Source organism: Aquarana catesbeiana, linkage group LG07 (assembly GCF_042186555.1).
Source record: "Aquarana catesbeiana isolate 2022-GZ linkage group LG07, ASM4218655v1, whole genome shotgun sequence".
Classification (NCBI taxonomy): domain Eukaryota; kingdom Metazoa; phylum Chordata; class Amphibia; order Anura; family Ranidae; genus Aquarana; species Aquarana catesbeiana.
Window position 1 is genome coordinate 56,249,183 of NC_133330.1, and position 18,679 is coordinate 56,267,861.

The 18,679-nt window shown below is 42.3% G+C and overlaps 1 protein-coding gene across 9 annotated transcripts in view; it reads right to left on the bottom strand.

The window, feature by feature from the left end:
* The window catches only part of MAGI1 (membrane associated guanylate kinase, WW and PDZ domain containing 1), a 763,134-nt gene that overhangs the window by 116,193 nt on the left and 628,262 nt on the right, over positions 1-18,679 (bottom strand). For all 9 annotated transcript variants that reach the window (XM_073592190.1, XM_073592191.1, XM_073592187.1 and 6 more), the window contains 3 exons: positions 17,519-17,617; positions 13,637-13,819; positions 7,269-7,889 (listed from right to left, as the gene is read on the bottom strand). In XM_073592190.1, the coding sequence (XP_073448291.1) occupies positions 7,269-7,889; positions 13,637-13,819; positions 17,519-17,617 (903 nt within the window). The remainder of the gene's footprint in view (positions 1-7,268; positions 7,890-13,636; positions 13,820-17,518; positions 17,618-18,679) is intronic.

Consider the following 18,679-nt stretch of genomic DNA (forward strand, 5'->3'; position numbering starts at 1 on the left):
GTGTACAACCTGCCAGTGAAAATGTGCAGCAAGTTAACAAGACTTACAATTCAACACTCTAACAAATTGGTGGCAAGTTATTCTTGCTATCTGGGTTGCTCCTCTTAGGAACTTCCTATTTTAGCCATGTCTTTGTACTTTCTGTTTGAGAGATTACTGTGCTTTCTCCAGCCTATATCTCACTCTTGTCACTCCCTGCTGCCGTCCGCAGCTTGGCTACCACTTGTTACTGACCTTTGGCCTGTTCCTCAACTACACTTCTGCTTGATCACAACCTGCAATCACTAGTTAGTGACCTTTGGCTTGTTTACTTGTTGACTACACTTCTGCTTGATCCCTACCTGCTATATCTGCTACTGGACCTCGGCTTGCTCGCCTCCTTGTGGGGCGATCCTGAGGGCTGCGAACTGATACTAACATGCAGCAAAACCCATCTCCACCATCAGGAGCTCCAGTGAACACCAGTTAGTGCTTAGACTCTGCACTTCGGGTGAGCCAGTGTCATCCTCCAGGGTGACCTGCTTCTGTACATATCCAGCTTTACTGCTACAGCTACTGGTCTCTGAGCCTGACCGTGACAATACCCCATTAATTACTAACACACAAACCCGGATGAAGGGGGAGCTGTGAGTCACTGAGGCACGTTGGCCTTAAAGTGGAGCTCCAGTCTATTAAGTGAAAATTTAAAGTCAGCAGATACAAAAACTGACGCTGCTGACTTTTAATAAACAGCCACTCACTTGTCTTAGGATCCAGCGGTGTACTCATCCCAGCCATTTTTTCTGTGTCTTCCCTCGGCAGTGCCGGCATCTTTACTATGGGCACCTAGCGGTGACAGCTTGCGGCTTCACAGCTGGGTGCCTACTGCACATGCGCGAGCGACACTGCACTTTGTGACTAGTTCTGAAGTCTTCTGGGACCTGTCGTGTCACAGAAGACTTCGGGAGGGAGGGGGGAAGGAAAACGTCTGCTTTCGATTGTCTAAGGCGATCAGAATGGAAGTAGGAGCAGGTATCTGTTAGAGCTGCATGATTCTGACCAAAATGAAAATCACTATTCTTTTGCTTAGGATAAAAAGATCACGATTCTCGCGACGTAAAATCTTTCACATTATACAAAAAAAAAAATGGGCTAACTTTACTGGTTAGATTTTTTTTTTTTTTTTTAATTCATTAAAGTAATTTTTTCCCAAAAAATTGCATTTGAAAGACCGCTGCGCAAATACAGTGTGACATAAAATTTTGCAACAACCACCAATTTATTCTCTAGGGTGTCTACTAAAAAAAATATATATATATATATAATGTTTGGGGGTTCTAAGTAATTTTCTAGCAAAAAAATGATTTTAACTTGAAACCAACAAATGTGAGAAAAAGGTTTAGTGTGTAAGTGGTTAAATTTTTTACTTACAGGAAGTCTGTTCCATTGACAAATTGTTACAATGTTTCTACTTAAGTTCAACTGATAAAGAATGTTTCTGAATCTTGGCAGACTGCCCAGTTTTTCTCTCTTTCTTTTGATGGCTGTGGCTTCAGAAGAGCAGAGAGAATTCTTTGCATTGCACTTACATTACACTTTAGTCAAGATCGCAACAGGGAAAAAATTGCGATAACGATTCTTGACGATTAATCGTGCAGCTCTAATACCTGTCAGAATCAGGTACCCGCTCTCCTCCTCCTCCCCAAAAGCTGCATTTCACAAACAGGAGCCGGGAGGAGGCCTTTAAGTGTAACGTCCTCTTTTTGGTGAAGCTCTGCTTTAACTAATTTACTGGACATAGTACAAACCTGTGGCACGCTCCTCCTTTTATATAATGCTTTGAGCACTCCAGGGACCATTCCTAATACCCAAGTTGATAAGAGCCCAATCTTTTGGAATTAAATGTCAAGTTACTTTTTCCCTATCAGTGGGTCCGATGCTTTGCTAACATCTCATGAATGGGATATGGCATCCCTGGCACCAATCAGAGTTGCCTACTGCAGCCTCTAACCTTGTGACTTGCTATGTAGTTACAATGTTGCAGTTGACTCATTAGGGAAGAGGAGACTAAGGAAACGTTTCTTTCTGCCTGCAGCAGACTAATGACATCTCAGCTCAGGCAACGTCACTGGACCGGAGCATAAAGAGGAGTTCTGCCACCTTCAGAAAAAAATACTGTAGCTTCTGAATCTTAATATTTGGATACTTACTTGTCCAGGGATCCTGCGACGTCAGCACCCCAGATGATTTTTCCATCGGCTCTCGGGTGCTGCTGCCGCCATTGCTAGTAAGGGAAACTGGCAGTGAAGCCTTGTGGCTACACAGCCGGTTCCCTACTGCGCATGCGTGAAGCGCGTTGTGAAGTGCCCGGCGGCGGGGGAAGGAGGAGGGGGGCCGAACTTCCGGGTGATCTTGCCACAGCACCAGGAAGTGTGTCAAAAACAGGTACCCGCTCACCCCCCGAAAGGTGCCAAATGTGGCACTAGAGGGGGGGGGAGGCAGATAAGCAATTGCACTTTTGGGTGGAGCTCTGCTATAACAACTGCCTTTAAATTAAAAAGGTAGAATTTTTTTGTGAATATATTGCAGTTGTATTTTGCTGCCTCTCTGGAACGTATTCATGCAGATCTGTAAAATTACTATAAACAGTCCACTTTAAGTTTTATGCAATAGATGAGAGCTTCATCTCTGACTAGATATTTACCTTGTGAGTTAAACATCCAAAGTTATGTCAGAACTTCAAAGTTACTACATCACTGAAACCGAGTAAAGAAAAGACAGGACCTTCCACTATTAGCCCTTGTATTTAAAGCTGAACTCTAGACACACATATAAAAAACAAAATGCAGCTCTGTAATTGCTAATACAAAATTAATTGTATTTTTTAATTGCAAGCAGTGTAAGTACGTACATTTGACCTGACATTAGCCTCTTGAAGTATATGTACAGCAGAGTTGGGGTGTGAGAGGAAGAAGCAGCACAAGGAGCCAATCATTTGTTGACAAGGAGAAAGCAGAAGGACAGAGAGATGGTCTCAACACAGTGCTGCTTCTCCTTTCACTGTTCAGTCATAGTATAGAGTGGGTCCAAGATAATCTGGGCCCCAGAGGAAGTACGATATAGGATGATGGCCATCAGACTGAGGACATCTAGTGGTAGAGAAACATACTGCAGGGGAAAATCGACTAAAGCTGAATAAAGCAGCAAAAGCTGGTTTTGTTATTTTATGTTTAATGGCCTATTTATTTTTATCTTTTTATTTTTGGCTAAAATATAGCCTTATATATTTAAGCACATGCACTAGGAGAGGCTCTCTCTGTATCTACAAGACATAAGCAGCTCAGGATCTGAAACAATACACCATTCTAGAACCATTCTAGTGCACATAGCCGATATAGATCGTTTTTCCTTAACATAACTGGAGTTTTACTTTAAACTTGTACTTTATATTTTCATTTTATTGTTCCCTTCACCCAGCATCACTTTGCTGACACAGATAAGAATACAAAATGTTACTGGGCTCTCATTTTATGCAATATGTTCCGCTCTAAAGTACGAAATGAATGGATTTACAGTAAGAAGATAAAATGTCTGACCCGAACTTGGTCAACTGCCGAAATGCATAATTGGCTCCAGGCGGACTGAGAGTCTTAATTCCCCGCACGGTATTAAGCGTCCGATGTCTTTTGCCACCCACTCCAACATCAGTTTGAAGAAACTCGGATTTCTTTTGACCTAGTTCCTACAGCTGGCGGATCGCTGCAAAGAGCTAAGTGCTGAAATATGAAAACTAGATCTGAGAATCTTTGCTATGCTTGCCCAATGCCCTTTACAGAATGAAAGATGAGACTTGATTGGCTGCTCTGGGCGCCAGCCCAATTTGTTTTATATAAAAGCCACAAAAAAATCTTAAAGCAGAACCCCAGCCTAAAAAGAAATGAACAGTCAATGAAAAGATGAACGAACTAAACCAGCTTTTGCTTCAATATTAACTATAACTATAAGGAGAGGGAACTTTTTTTTCTGCCACTAGATGTCCTCGGTCTGATGGCAAGCGTTATTCAACTGTCTTACTTTGAGCCCAGGCTGTCATGGATCTAACCCAGCCTGTGACTGGTGAAGGCAAAGCAGCACAGGGATGAGCTAATTTCTCTGTCACTCTGCTCTCTCCTCCTGTGAAACATGCTTCTTGTCAGCAAATTAAAGAGGAAGTAAACCCTGGTGGGTTTTACTTCCTCTTTATTTCCCTGCAAAGGTAAAGCATAATGGGCTACTATGCATCGCATAGTAGCCCATTATGTGTCACTTACCTGACACCGAAGCCCACAATGAATCCATTGACCCCACTAGCAGGGAGCGTCCATCTTCACCCCTCTTCCTTCCGGGGCTGCGAACCCTGGCTCTGTGACTGGCCGGAGTGGCGTTATGTCACTCCCGCGCGTGCGTGCGGGAGCCGCCAGTCACGGCATGACCCCCATTAGAAACGGCACAATGTGCGCCTTAGTCATTGGCTCTTGGGTCTTTCGTAAATATCTCCTAAACCGTGGAGGTTTAGGAGATATTTCAAGTACCTAAGCTTTGATATAGGCTTACCTGTAGGTAAAAGTGGTTGTACAGGGTGTACAACCACTTTAAATCATTGTCTTCTTGTGCTGCTTCTTCCTCTCACACTCCAGCTGTGCAGTACAAAGAGTTCAAGAGGCTGATACCAGGTCAGATTCAAGTACTTACGCTGTTTGCATTTAAAAAATACATTTGATGATGTATTTTTTATATATATATATATATATATATATATATATATACACACACATACACACACGTTTACGTCACTATATGATTGGGCTACACTTATATTTTGCACTTTTTGATTAAATGTGAGCTTGATAGACACACTCTGAAAGGGTGTTAGCAGCAGTCTTAACCTTGTTTTAGTAGGCTAAAGATTTTGTAGATATATTTAGTGGTTGTTTGCGCGGATTATATTTCACTATATAGTTTGCTTAGCGCTTGTAAACACGTTTAGGCATAAGTAGGTGCATGAAGCGCTTGGGGTTAATTTCACCGGCCAGAGCAATAATTTATTCTGGCCAATGAAATTAATTAACGATCAAGAGGCGTATACACATGTCAAGTGCTTTTTCTGCCAAAACACTGCTGCTCCTTGCTTGCGCTGGCAGTGTTTTTTTTTTCCCTGCCTTTAGACCACTATATATGTATGGACACATAGGCTAACACGCAGGGGTGTTTAGAGGTAGAAAAAAAAAACATAGATGCCCCTAGGAGAAGTGTTAAAAATTTTCCAGTGTGCATGAGGTCTAAAGCTGAACTTCGGGTATAATTTTTTTGCACAGTTTTATTGGCCCAGCTTGGACCAATATAAGTATGCATTCACCATACCTGTGTGACTGCTGTGAAATCGCAGCTACTACAGTGATTGTCGCTTTCTTCTGGGTCCCATGCCCGAGTGCCTGCCCTGCTGCATAGTACCCGCAGGGGGTTGTGCGCTCTGCATGGGTGCTATTTATAGAACACTTTGCATTTTTCTCAATGAATGCAAAGCATTCACTGATTGGACCAGCCCATCTTTCCACCTCCTCCAATCGTGGTAACACCGGTATATGTGGGTCCTAGCGTAAGCATGCCTCAGTGTATGTAAATACGCTTACTCATGTTTACACTAAGATCGGCGTATACCCGAGTCTAGCCCTATCCTGTACTATAGACAGGTGTATCCAACATCTATGGCTTCCAGGTTCCGAAATACTGCTGTAATTTACATTGTATGGCCCTGTACTCCCATGTGCATGAGTCTAATTCAGCAGCTGTCACCTTCATGAGTACACGGTGATTGAAGAACAGTGATACTGAGGAACTAGGGAAAGGATTCCATTGCTACACTTTGCTTCCTGCCTGTCCTGCTGATCCAATGGCTTCATTACTTTCTGTGTAACTACCTAAGAACTAGTGTGAAGATTAGGAGTTTTGACAGATTTGCATGCTTGCAGAGACTCAAAGGATTAAAGCCAGAGACAGCCGGGCGACTAGCATTTTCAGCAAGTCACCACCTCCCTCTTGGTACAGGCTTTCTTTATACTGATCCCACTGTCATTTCTAAATAGTGACACTATCATAAAGCTAAATATCTGTCTGTCTGATTGTCTACCAAGCTGCCTACCAGTTTACAAGAATGTTACCTTACTCATGAGGACCGAATGTGTGTTTCTGTAGAATCATAGCCCATTGTGAGTCTGGAAATTTCAGCATCGTTCAGACAGCTATTTAGCTTGATGACAGGCTCTCTTTAAGGCTGGGTTCACACTGGTGCGAATTGGATGTGGATTTCTCCGCATCTAATTTAGTAAGGAGACTGTGAGTGGCTCTCAATGGACCCGGTTCACACATCTCCGGGAGGGCTGCGGAGCAGTTTGCAGAAGGGTCCTGTGAGTCTTCTGGTCCGTTTCAGGCCCAAATGCAGCCAAAAATGCGGACCGAATTCAGACCTGAAACGGTGCACAGGGACCCACCGGACCCCTGCTGCTCTATTTTAAAGCAGCTTTCTACTCTAAATAACCATCTGATCCTAAACTACTATTTTAGCTTTTGATAGATAATAGAATGAAATCAGCTGATTTTTTCTTTTCTTATATATTTCTTGAGGCTGTCACCTGGGAGGTATTAAAAAGTCACCAGAGGTGACAATGATGATATAGGAGTTAGTGGGAGGAACCACAGCGCGTAGAAAGGAAATGATATCTGACACATCAGGAAGTGTCGAGTAGCAGTGGCAGCCAGAGCTTATGAAGAAAGAGATTTCCCTCGCCTTCTGCTGGCAAGGGGAATATTCCTCTTGGTTATACTGATCTAACATCTTCCAGCTGGCGACAGGGTCAACTAAAGGCTTCAATACTTTTCAAGATATTTATCCAGATAAGGAGTGCACACTTCACAGGATGCATGCTTGTTCCAGAGTGCAAGTTTTCTTTCAGAGTTGGCACTGCAGCTCTTTCATTAACAATATGGCGTTCTAGGAAAGCCCATTAGATTAGAGACTGGATAGACATAGCCAGCAAAGGCATTGTAAACCAGAGCAAGATGGAGATTCTGCTGTTGTGTTCGAGGAGAGAATAGAGGGGCCAGAAGCCGAGGTTTGATAATAAGAAAAGAAAACCCTTTAATTCTATATGTAAACCATGGCCTTGCGAATATTTGTGCCATCAAGAACTTAGCAAGGGTCAAAAGCAGATACACAACCCAACACATTACTTAATGTCATCTACTAATCTTACCTCCTCTTTGTACCAGCAGTGTGACCTCACTTCCCTTTGGACATTCGATCAGTAAATCCACAACTTGATTATGAGTAAGAGTCTGCACATTCTTCTTGTTCACCTCCACAATGAGATCTCCTTCTTTGAGGCCACGGCACCGAGGACTGTCTACAATCTGTTTCACTCTTTGTCCACCACCACCGGGACTATCGGCTATAGTGAAGCCAAATCCCATTGGTCCTTTTACTATATGCACTGTGATGAGTTCAGGTTGTGTTGCTATAGAGGATGCCAGGGAAACAGTATCATTAGGGTAACCATGGGAACCATTTGAAGATAAGTCCGCGGGGCTGCTAGGCCTCGGCTCTTTTATGTTATTGGCTTTCCTGGTTTTACTGCTGTTGCTCGATGGCGAGTCGTAAGTCTCTTGTCCATTGACAATGATAGGGTCCTTGTCCAGAATGGCCACCGATGTCACCAGACTTGTGTTGGGATCATCGGGATCGAAAGGAAGAGGGTAACCTCGGCAGAGTTCAAGGTCAACACTTTCACCGATTGGTATTGACTGGAAGATCTTCACAACTTGAGCATGAGTGTATCCGAGTACACAAATGTCATTCACACTCACAATAACGTCTCCTACGGCGGACAAGAAAAAAAAATTAGATTTGACATTCTGTTTTGTTTGCTGAAACGTCATCTCTATGAAAGGACCAATTTAACACAAAAGGGCACATAGCCCTAAAAAGGTCATGATTTTTCATTATGTACTTGTATTATCTACCTGGTAAAATAAATGTGTCAGGATGCTTTAAAGTAGAACTGAAGGCAAAACATTTGTTTTTTTAAATTTGGATAGAGTGAAGGAGGGTTATAACCACCAGTTTCTTTTGCCATCTGTGTTCCATTGGGGAGATTTTCCTCCACTTCCTGTCCCATCACCACAACAAGTGATAATCCCTCCAAAGCAAGAGAAATCCCTGGTAGTCAACAGAATTACTGTCTACAATGGAAGATTTTTCTCTCTATTCCTGTTTTGGTGATCACCTAAAATTTGGGATTACAAACCCAACAGGTGTTCTAATCCCTCTCAAATCTATATAAAAAAAAATGCCTTTTGTTACACTTTAGAGCAGTATTAAACCCAGAACCCCAAATTTTATATATTGCAGATTACCAATTTATAGATGTGGTGGCTGCATTAGATTTCTGGTGATCTATCCAGTAACACACCTCCTCTATTAGAGCGCCCCCTCTCTCTATGAAGAAGCACATGGGGCATTTTTGGACAGCAGCAGTTTGGGAGGATGGGTATGTTAGATGTACTAGCAGCTTTAGATACACTAACATTTTGGAGCCAAACCCCAGATCACACTGCAGTTACACAAGCAGTTACAGCAACATTTTTTGTTCTTTTGGGATAAAGATTTTATGTGAATTATTAAAATCTTTTCATTGTAAACACCCCTCTCAGCAGTAAATGGTTTGTCTCAACACTCTCTACTGATTCATTTTCAAGAGAGCTTTTGAAAAACAACAGGCTCACTGGCCAGATCACTAGGCGAAAAAAGCCTAAAAAAGAAAATGAATGCAGCCATCACATACAAGAATTGGTAAGCTGAAATATAACAAATGTTTACATTTGGGTTTTAATGCCACTTTTGGCTAGGTTCACACTGATGTGGGTTTGAATTAGTGAGATTTCAGCTGAATTCGCACGATTTCAAACTGGCATTTCAGTCTGACTTCGGGGGACGATTTTGAGAGACATTATGCACAGATGTCTATTGAATTGCCCCGAAGTCGCCAAAAGTAGTGCAGGAACTACTTTCGGAATCGGTGCGGCTTCGCAGTCAGTATCGCACCGATTCAGATGGTGCCGTTGCTGGCAATAATGCTCCGATTTGGCATGCGATTTGACATGTCAAATCGCATGCTAAATCGGCCCAATGTAAACGTGGACTTAAGGCTATTTTGATCTTTACAACCCAACAGCTGCCACACCCCCACCCAGAGAGTGGCTCAATAAAGGCACTCCCATTAGGTAGGAGAACTGCAGCTGCCAGGTCCTTAAAGTGGTTCTAAAGGCTCAAGGTTTTTGTTCTTTGCATGAAGGTAAAAAACCTTTGTCTGTGCAGCAGCCCCCCCAATACTAACCTGAGCCACCATCGCAATCCAGCGTTATGCACGAGACCCTCAGCTCTCCGAGGCCTCTCCCTCCACATGAGAGGCAGCAGCGGGAGCCATGCTGTCAATCACAGCCAGTGAGCCAATGAAGAGAGAGGGGCCAGGGGCCGAGCTGCGGCTTTGTGTGTGAATAGACACACTGAGTAGTGGTTCGGGAGCGAGCCTGCTTGGGTGACCCCATAGCAAGCTGCTTGCTCTGGGAGTACTCGGCAGGAAGGAGGGGCCCGAAGCACTGATGGGGGACCTGAGAAGAGGAGGAACGTGGCTGCTCTGTGCAAAACCACTGCACAGAGCAGGTAAGTATAACATGTTTGTTGTTTTTTTTTAAACTGCCTTTACTATCACTTTAAGTCAGGGATACCAGGCCTCTAGTAAGAAAGTCAAACAAGTTACAGATAAGCACACTGAGGATGTTCTGGCCAATAATGGTACTCTTGAGATGTCGACTTCATGGTAGAACTTTTACTTTAAGGCTGACCCTACACCATTGCATTGCAGTCACCCACAGTCATTTTGAATGGAACCTAAATGCACACTTACAGTAGAACTAAATGCACCACCACAGCGCATAGATGAGAATGCTCTGTGCATAGTGGCACACTGCCTTTCCAAAAAGTGAAGTAGTGCAGATGTTTTTTCTTGCATTGTTGCAAGTTGGGAACCCATGCAAATGGAATGGGCTGCCTTAAAGTGGAGTTCCACCCATCTTTACAACTCTTCAGCATCCCTCACTAAACTGTCCCTCAAAACTGTGTGTATGGCAATGTATGAGTTAACACATGCATTTTTGTACACAGTTTGCTGTAAACTAATTGGATATTTTTAAATTTTTCTTCTCAGCACCTACTGTATATCTGCTGTATTCATTTTTCACTTCCTCCTCCCTGGCCGTGGCTCATCGCATCATTTCCTGTTTGCAATGCCTTCTGGGAAGGGGCGGCAACTTCCTCTGACACTGCCATTGCTATGGAAACCTGACCTGAAACCTATTACACTGCTTGTGCTGCACTGAGCATGTGCGAGATCTGCAAGGATGAGATCCAGGAAGAAATACAGTCTGGCTTCAGATGCCCACACTTAAGATGGCCACGGCCTGCTGTAAGTTTATAAAATAACAAACTACTGCTATAAACTAACAAAACAGACCTTAGTTTACAGACTAACTTTACTAGAATACATTAAGTTTGTGTATTATAGGGGTATTTTTATTTAAAAAGTATAATTTCGTCCGGAACACCACTTTAAAGCAAACTGTGTACAAAAATGCATGTGTTAACTCATACATTACCATACACACAGTTTTGAGGGATACTAAAAGATTTAAAATGGTTGGCAGGTTTATTTTAAGCTTTCTGTATTGCAGATCTGTGCTTGACAAAACTAACTCCAACATCAGGGTCATGTGAAAGATGTCCTGTAAGGTTCGCAGGGCAGTACGAATGGCCTGGTATACTGAAATCAAGTCATAGGTGGGCATGTGATCATGAATATCGCTCTTGCTGCGACTGCGCCTCTAATAATAGCTGCAATCACTGTGAAGGGTGCTGGGAACTGATCACAAGTGGTGATAATTGCCAGTGGATATGAGTACACCAGACGAAAGGAGTGCTTATGAGTGATTTTAGCAGCATTAAAGTGGACAATCCACAGTTAAAGCGGAGCTCCACCCAAAAGTGGAACTTCTGTTTTAAGCACTCCTCGCCCCCTTACATGCCACATTTGGCATGTCAATTTTTTTTTGGGGGGGGGGGTACCTAGTTTTGACAGGAACCTAGCTCCCACTTCCGCTCAACCGCCTAGGCGACTCCTCCTCTCTCTCTCCCTGCAATCACCTGGGACACGTCACAGATCCCAGAAGATTGCCTGGCCACAGAGAAGGTGCAGCGCGACTCACCCATGAGCAGTGTGTACCCGGCTGTGAAGCCGCAAGCTGTCACAGCCAGGTGGCCACACTTGTAATGATGGCGGAGAGAAGAGGGAGAGGAGCAAGGCTTTGGGTGGCCGCATCGCTGGACCGTGGGACAGGTGGGTGTCTGTTCATTAAAAGTCAGCAGCTACACTTTTTGTAGCTGCTGACTTTTAATAAACTTAAAAACAACTTAAACGATTGAGTTAAAGGTGAATTCCAATCAGATATAGAAGACACAAATGAATGCATTGATTTTTTAATTGTAACTAGTGTAGATACCTAAATCTGACTTGGTGTCAGCCACTTGCAGTCCCTTAGGGCTTGTTCAAACCATGTCTGTTGAGCAGAATTTCTCTGCATACCATTGCATGTCTGGTGTGAACCGGGCACATAGAAAACAATTGTTTTCTATGTGCCCTGTTCATACTATACATATATAGTGATGTGCAGAAAAACGTGTTTCAACAAATATGGGTTGAACAATCCCTCATACAGGAATAAAGAGGGAGAGAACTGGAGGCCAACCAGGTGTGTGGCATGCAAATGTGTTGACAAGGAATATGCTGTTAGGATGAGTGAGCAGATGAATGGCCTTATCAGTCTGCTGTTGCTTTTTTACTGTCCAGTAGACATGTGCACTGCCAAAAATGTGTTCGTTTTCGTTTCATTTGTTTTTTTGGGTCATTTGTTATGATCGCAAATTCGAACATTCAAAAATTAGAAAGAAAATCTGAAAATTCGAAAAAATAACTAACTAACTTACTAATAATAACTATTAAATTATAGGTATTGGAATTTCCTTTCAAATTTGGCTGTTAGTGAATGTAACAAATATGTATTTATCCGAAGTAATGAATTGTCCGAAATAATGAATGCTGCATTTAAACAAATAGAACGTAACAAATTATTAATAATTCATAATTAATTCATTAAATAATAATACAACTTTTTTTTTTTACTATTATTGTTATTTATTAATATTAATTCGTTACATTCCATTCGTTTAGATACGGCATTTATTTTGCATAAATTCGTATTCGTTACGTTTACTAACAGCGACATTTGAAAGGAAATTCCAATACCTATAATTGAATTGTTAGTAATAGTTAAATTATTATTACTTAGTTATCATTTCAGATTTTCTAATTTTCGGATTTTTGAATTTCCGAATTTTCATTTACTTGAGTTTAGGAATATTCAGAAAAATTTGTTAAACGGGTTTTTGTTAATTCGGAATTTTTCGAATTAACAAATTTGTCAAAATTTGTTCAAAAACAAATTCGGAACTAAACGATTTACACATGTCTACTGTCCAGTCAGCAGGTTGGTAGTAAAAAGTGGACACCACTGTTTCTCTTCCATGACCTATACCTGTGGCAGAAAAGGCGTCATTTGTCTAACAAGAATGTGTAAATATCAGGAATGAGTGGAAAGAAATAGCAATTCTTTGTCAGGTATAAAAAAACGGTCTCTTCCATACATTTCATTAGTGTATTTAGCCATTTGCCTGGAGTTCAGCTTTAAAGATCTTGTAGTTAAGTCTTATAATGTGATGTATCTGCACATCCAAAGTGACATTGATGATGCCCTTTTTTAGAGCGGCAGTCAAATTCCACCTCTCCGACTTCCTGTACTATTACTGATGCCTACGACCTTTGTAGCCAACATATCATTATCCATAAATGTATTACAGACAAAAAAGTAATGTATGGATTAAACTGCAGATATTTCAGGGCCATAAAAAGTGAACAAACCTTTACAAGAACGTGGTGAACTTCCTATTTTCTATATCTCTTATCAATGTATTATTCTTTCTTATCTATGTGTTCTATTTTGCATTCAGTAGTTGTTTGGCGCCATCGCTTAACTTTAGGGAGTCGAGACAAATAGTTCCTGAATCATCTACTATATGTTTACCTCTAGGTTTAGCAATTTCTCAAAATTGTTAAAATTGCATACAGTGCCCTTTACAGTATGAAAGAAAAGCATCCATTTGGCATTTGAAAGTAAAGGTTTCTGATGTATGATTATAGCATAAAGCAATGCATTTTCAGAGCTTGCTGTTGAAAATCAGCAGGTTGGTTAAATACGGTAGCTGAACACTCAACTTTTTCCCTCTCAAACAAAGCAGCAAATAATGCTGCTGCATCCTACAGCCCAGTTTTATCCATAAATATGTAGACTGGTTACCTTGAGTTGCGCAATCAGCTATTTAAATTTTAGTCCAGTCCAACTGAAAAATTAAGAAAATACGAAGCCCATTAAACAGCCAGTGTCAAGATAATATTACCCGTTTCCATCTTTCCATCTAGAGCAGCGGGGCCATCAAGAACCAAACTTTTAATCTGTAAGAACTCGTCCGGCTCATCTCCACCAACCACAGTGAAGCCAAAACCTCGGGTGCTCTTCCGTAGTTTTGTGTTGATAAATTTGCCTTTTAATTCAGATGGATTTCTGGTGAAGAATGGTTTAGCTGCAAGAGAAAGACAAAAAGTCATACATATAACTGGGGCTTTATCTGACAATAAGAGTCAGTATAAAGCTAGAAACAAATAAGGGGGAAAAGAGTTCTGGCAGAAACAGAAAATAGTTTAACTGGTATTTTCATTCAGAGGATAACTGCAGTAGACCGTAGACCATGTGTCAAACACAAGGCTCATGGGCCGAATCCAGCCATTTCTTGTGGCACTCGCACCTCTCCTGCAGCTGAGGCACCCTCTTTGTCTCTGCCCCCACCTTGTCTCAGCGTTTGGCAGCAGAGGGGAGGACAGAACTCCTCCACCCGACCCTGCACTTCTCTGTGCAGCCACGGAGAGGCTTGTCTTTCCCCCACCATCTCAGCAGTCAGCAGCAGAGAGGGTGACAGAACTCTTACTACAGATCTTTCGCCTCTCTGCGACAGCACACTCTTCTCTTCTTCCCTTGGCCTCTGCATTCAGCAGACTCTGTCAGCTGACTCCTGCATTCCGCTGGTCCTCCTCCAGACCCTGCACTTTCTGCTTCCCAGCTCCTCCCCCAGCTTTTTCCCAGCAGCAGAACACGGTAAGGGAGGAGGGTTTGCCCTGTGATGTAAGGGAATGTGGTGGCTCTTGACTTTAGATAGTGGGGGGCTCTTAAAATCTGATGTAAGGAGGTGGGGTGCTCTTGATATCTAGTCTTACAGGGCAACCATAATGCTGAAGCGGCCCGCAATGAAACAGAGATTGACACCTCTGTAGTAGACCATAGAGCAGCAAACTCAGAATGAAAACACAACAGTAATCATATCCTAGAGCAGGCCACTTCTTCCCAATGCGTAAAAAAAAATAAAAATCTGCCCTAAAGTCTCACGGGATATAAAGGGGCACCTCAAGGACTTAATTCAATATAGTCAGTCACTGAATCACTTTCTTTTCCCTTTGGGCCCCTTTGCCAGTCTGGTATCTACCTCTAGAGCCCACTGTCATGTTCATAGGCCATAGCTCTCTAATGGTCAGACAAGTCCTCTACTAGACCTCTAGTTTTAGAGATCAGTGATGTCTGGAAGAGAGGGCGTGTCTAGGTGTCTACATGGGAATATGGGAGGGAGGTCTAGGTGTCTACATTGGAATATGGGCAGCTAGTGAACAGGTCAGGGTGTCCAAAGAAACCCTTCACCCACTCACAAACCAGGGGTGACGTTTACATATTTTGGGAAAGAATTATATGTTGTCCTTCACAAAAGATAAATTTGGGACACGTATTTGTGTAGCATTTGTAGATAGATTGTTAAATTGTTAGGATTTTGAGAGAAGTTGAGACACCATATCTGTGTGTTTTATTCTAAATAAGTTCTCAGTAAAATTTCCTCAGTTGACAATGAAACTATCCACCCAAAGATTTTCAATGAGCAGTCAGGAACTTAAATTGCCCTTTATTACATAACAAAGAAAGAGAGGGTTTGGACTATGAGGTAGATCTAGCATGGCTAAAAGATGAGTCAATGTATGAAAACCTGTTTTATTCAATACATTAAAAAACATGACATAGCAAAATGAGTACATGCATGGTAAACAAGCATATCAATCACATATTATTAACCAGATATTCATAAAAACAATCATAGCAACTTAGAGATGACACATTGAGGTATAGGACAATTGTGCACCATAAAGAATCGCTTGAAAAGCAACATGGTGGGGTAACTTAAGAGTGAATGAAATAAAACCATCTAAAAAGAAAATGGTGCATCAAAATTGGCCCGACGCACGTTTTGTGGTTTCCTATGACATCATCAGGGGCGAGTGCACCAATGTCAGTAAAAAAGCATAAACAAAACTTCATGGTCCAATGTTACACCCAAACACGAGGGAGACTATATGTGTAAAGGAGGGGAGAAATGAACTCATCCCACTAGGTACTTACATGTCAATTAAGTCTAAACCATGTGAACATGAAAACTGGTGGCTGCTTAAAATGTTCCAAACTCCTCTTTTTGTTTCATATGATTAGGGATGGAGGTATACTAGCAGCTATCATGAAGTCTGTGACCCTATATTCCCTTCTTATGCAGTTCAAGGCAAACTTTTTTTGCCCATCATCCGCTTTTTATTAAGACCTATGTTAACACTGAGTTAATACTCATATTGCACGTAGTGATTTTTTATATGTGGTCATGTCTGTCTGACTTGGTGATTAAGGATGAGCTCAGGCGTGTTTGCAACTCCACGTTCCCGCACCGGCCAGGAAGCCGACACTCCGCAGCACTAATCACAGGCAGTGAGACATTTCCTGATCCGCGGCTGCAGATTGGGAAATGTCTCACTACCTGTGATTAGAGCTGTGGAGTTTCAGCTTCTGGCGGGCGCGGGCATGGGCGAACACGCCTGAGCTCATACTTATTTGTGATTCCTTTCTGGTGGGCTGGTCTATGTTCATTAGCCGGGTGCTGTGAGGTGCACTGGGCGCCCTCCCTCTTCCCTCCGATCCACCCACCTTTAGTTGATGTGGGGGACAGGGCAGGCCAGTCACACTGCGCATCGGCGCCACACCTCCTCGTGCCATGCACACGGTGCCCTCTCTGGGCATCCTGTTGCTGGCTTGAGTGGGATTCCAATCGTGGCCAGCACATGGGGAGATGCCTCTAATTGTTGTGTGTGGCTTTGGTCGCTCCGGCAGGAGGGCCTCCCCTTTTTTGCTGTGCCAGCGTGACACTGGGAGGAGCCCGTTTGGTCACGCTGAGCACATAAGGATCCCCACTTCACTCTGTTAGCTTTCTTGGCAGCACCTTCAGCAGCATACTGCACAGATCTGCGGATCATGTTTCTCTGTCAGAGCTTTAGGTAATCACCTGGCTGGGCTTTCTGCCTATGCTTTTCAGTGCTTGATTGAAGACAGCATTGGCTGACTTTCATCATTTTTCTTATATCCTTTGCACTCTTTTCTTCCTTCTGAGCAGGTATGTCTTTTTTCACCATTTCCACACTTCATTTGTATGTACCTTTCATCTTGGTGTTGGGCTCCAGTTACTGTTGAATACTTTTTAACAATATTATATACCTTATGTATTCACGGTCTATCTAAATGAATCACTTTTACAGCACTGGGGCCCAAATGGTTTTACTTTTGATTATTTGTTTACTTTTATCTGGGGATCATGATGTGCGTCCGACCTTTCCTGCGGGCCCCCTCCTCAGCTCCCAGGATGAACATTTTAAGCAGCCACCAGTTTTCATGTTCACATGATTTAGACTTAATTGACATGTAAATACTTAATGGAATGAGTTAATTTCTACCCTCCTTTACACATATAGTCTCCCTTGTGTTTGGGTGTAACATTGAACCATATTGTTTATTTTATGCTTTTTTATAGACATTGGTGCACTCGCCCCTGATGATGTGGTAGGAAACTCGAAATGTGCGTTGGGCCAATTTTGATGCACCATTTTCTTTTTAGATGATTGATATGCTTGTTTACCATGCATGTACTCATTTTGTTATGTCATGTTTTTTAATGTATTGAATAAAACTTGTCTTCTTACATTGACTCATTTTTCTGGGCCATGCTAGATCTACCTCATTTAAAGTCCCAAACCCTATTATTCTTGCACATGGATAGGTATGGAGATGTGTAATCCCACACACCTCATTTAAAGTCCCAAACCCCTCTTTTTGTTTATTACATAAGAACTACATAAGAACCGTTGAATCATACCGTGGGTGGAAGGGTCTCTTGCTGGCTCCTTTTTGGGAGTGATGTTGTTGGGCAGAATGAGAGGCGGGGGTATGGCAGGCATATGCTCTCCTGGCCAATCTGTTGGTGTGAAATACAATGAAGAATATAGTTAATCCCATACTGTTACTTATACATACAGAAACATATGTTGAAAGAGAAGCCCCTTGACACAGCTCTGTTCCTGGATGCTGAACATAAATTATTCAGTATGGCTGAAACCAGAGCAAGGATTGCATTACATTGTAACAGTGATCCAGCCACAGACAGACTTGGTAAACTATGCCACTTTAATTAATGAACTGTTGAAGGTCCAACTGCTCTTCTGTTGCAAATTCCCTTGAAAGCAAACCTATATTTACTATAAAGCTTAAGTTTGGACAGACAGATAAAGCATACACCTAAAGGTACCTGCACAAATATTTATATTGGCTATATGGTCGAAGGTTTATGGACACCTGACCATCACACCTACTACATGACCAAATGTAGGTGGACATCCTTTGAAAGAGTTTAGATGCTTCCAGTGAAGGGTTGCATTATTGCTGCAGTGTATAGTACAAAGAGTTGTTAAACAAATGTCCTGACAGTTTGGGGAATGCCCTTCTCTGTTCCAACAGTACTGTGCCCCTATCTATCAAGCCAGCTCCATAAAGAAATGGTTTGACGAGTTTGGGCCGTGTCTTTACCCTCACCATCAGTACCAGGCCCCACAAATGCTCTTTTAGCTAAATAATTCCAAAATGTTGGGGAATGCCTTCCTAGAAGAGTGGAGACTGTTGGATGTCTAGGGAGGAGAGGGTTCATATTGGTTTTGGAATGTCGAACAAGATCATATAGGAATGATGGTCAGGTGTCCACAAGCTTTGGTAGGGTTCCACAGATATCTGGAGCTCTAATATGCATGTAGTGGCATCAGTGCCAGTAGTAAGTTCCACCCATTCCCATATATATCACCAATGGTCCATCACTTTCAGTGCCATGTTTAAATATTTACAGCCTGCAATAAATATATTTACTGTTTAATAAAGGTGCTATATTACAATGATCACAATTCTTCTTCCCTCTAAAGCCAGCCATAGACTGTTTGAATCTCGGCCGGTTCAGCAGGGATCGTCCAAGATTCAAACTATGTATGGGCCG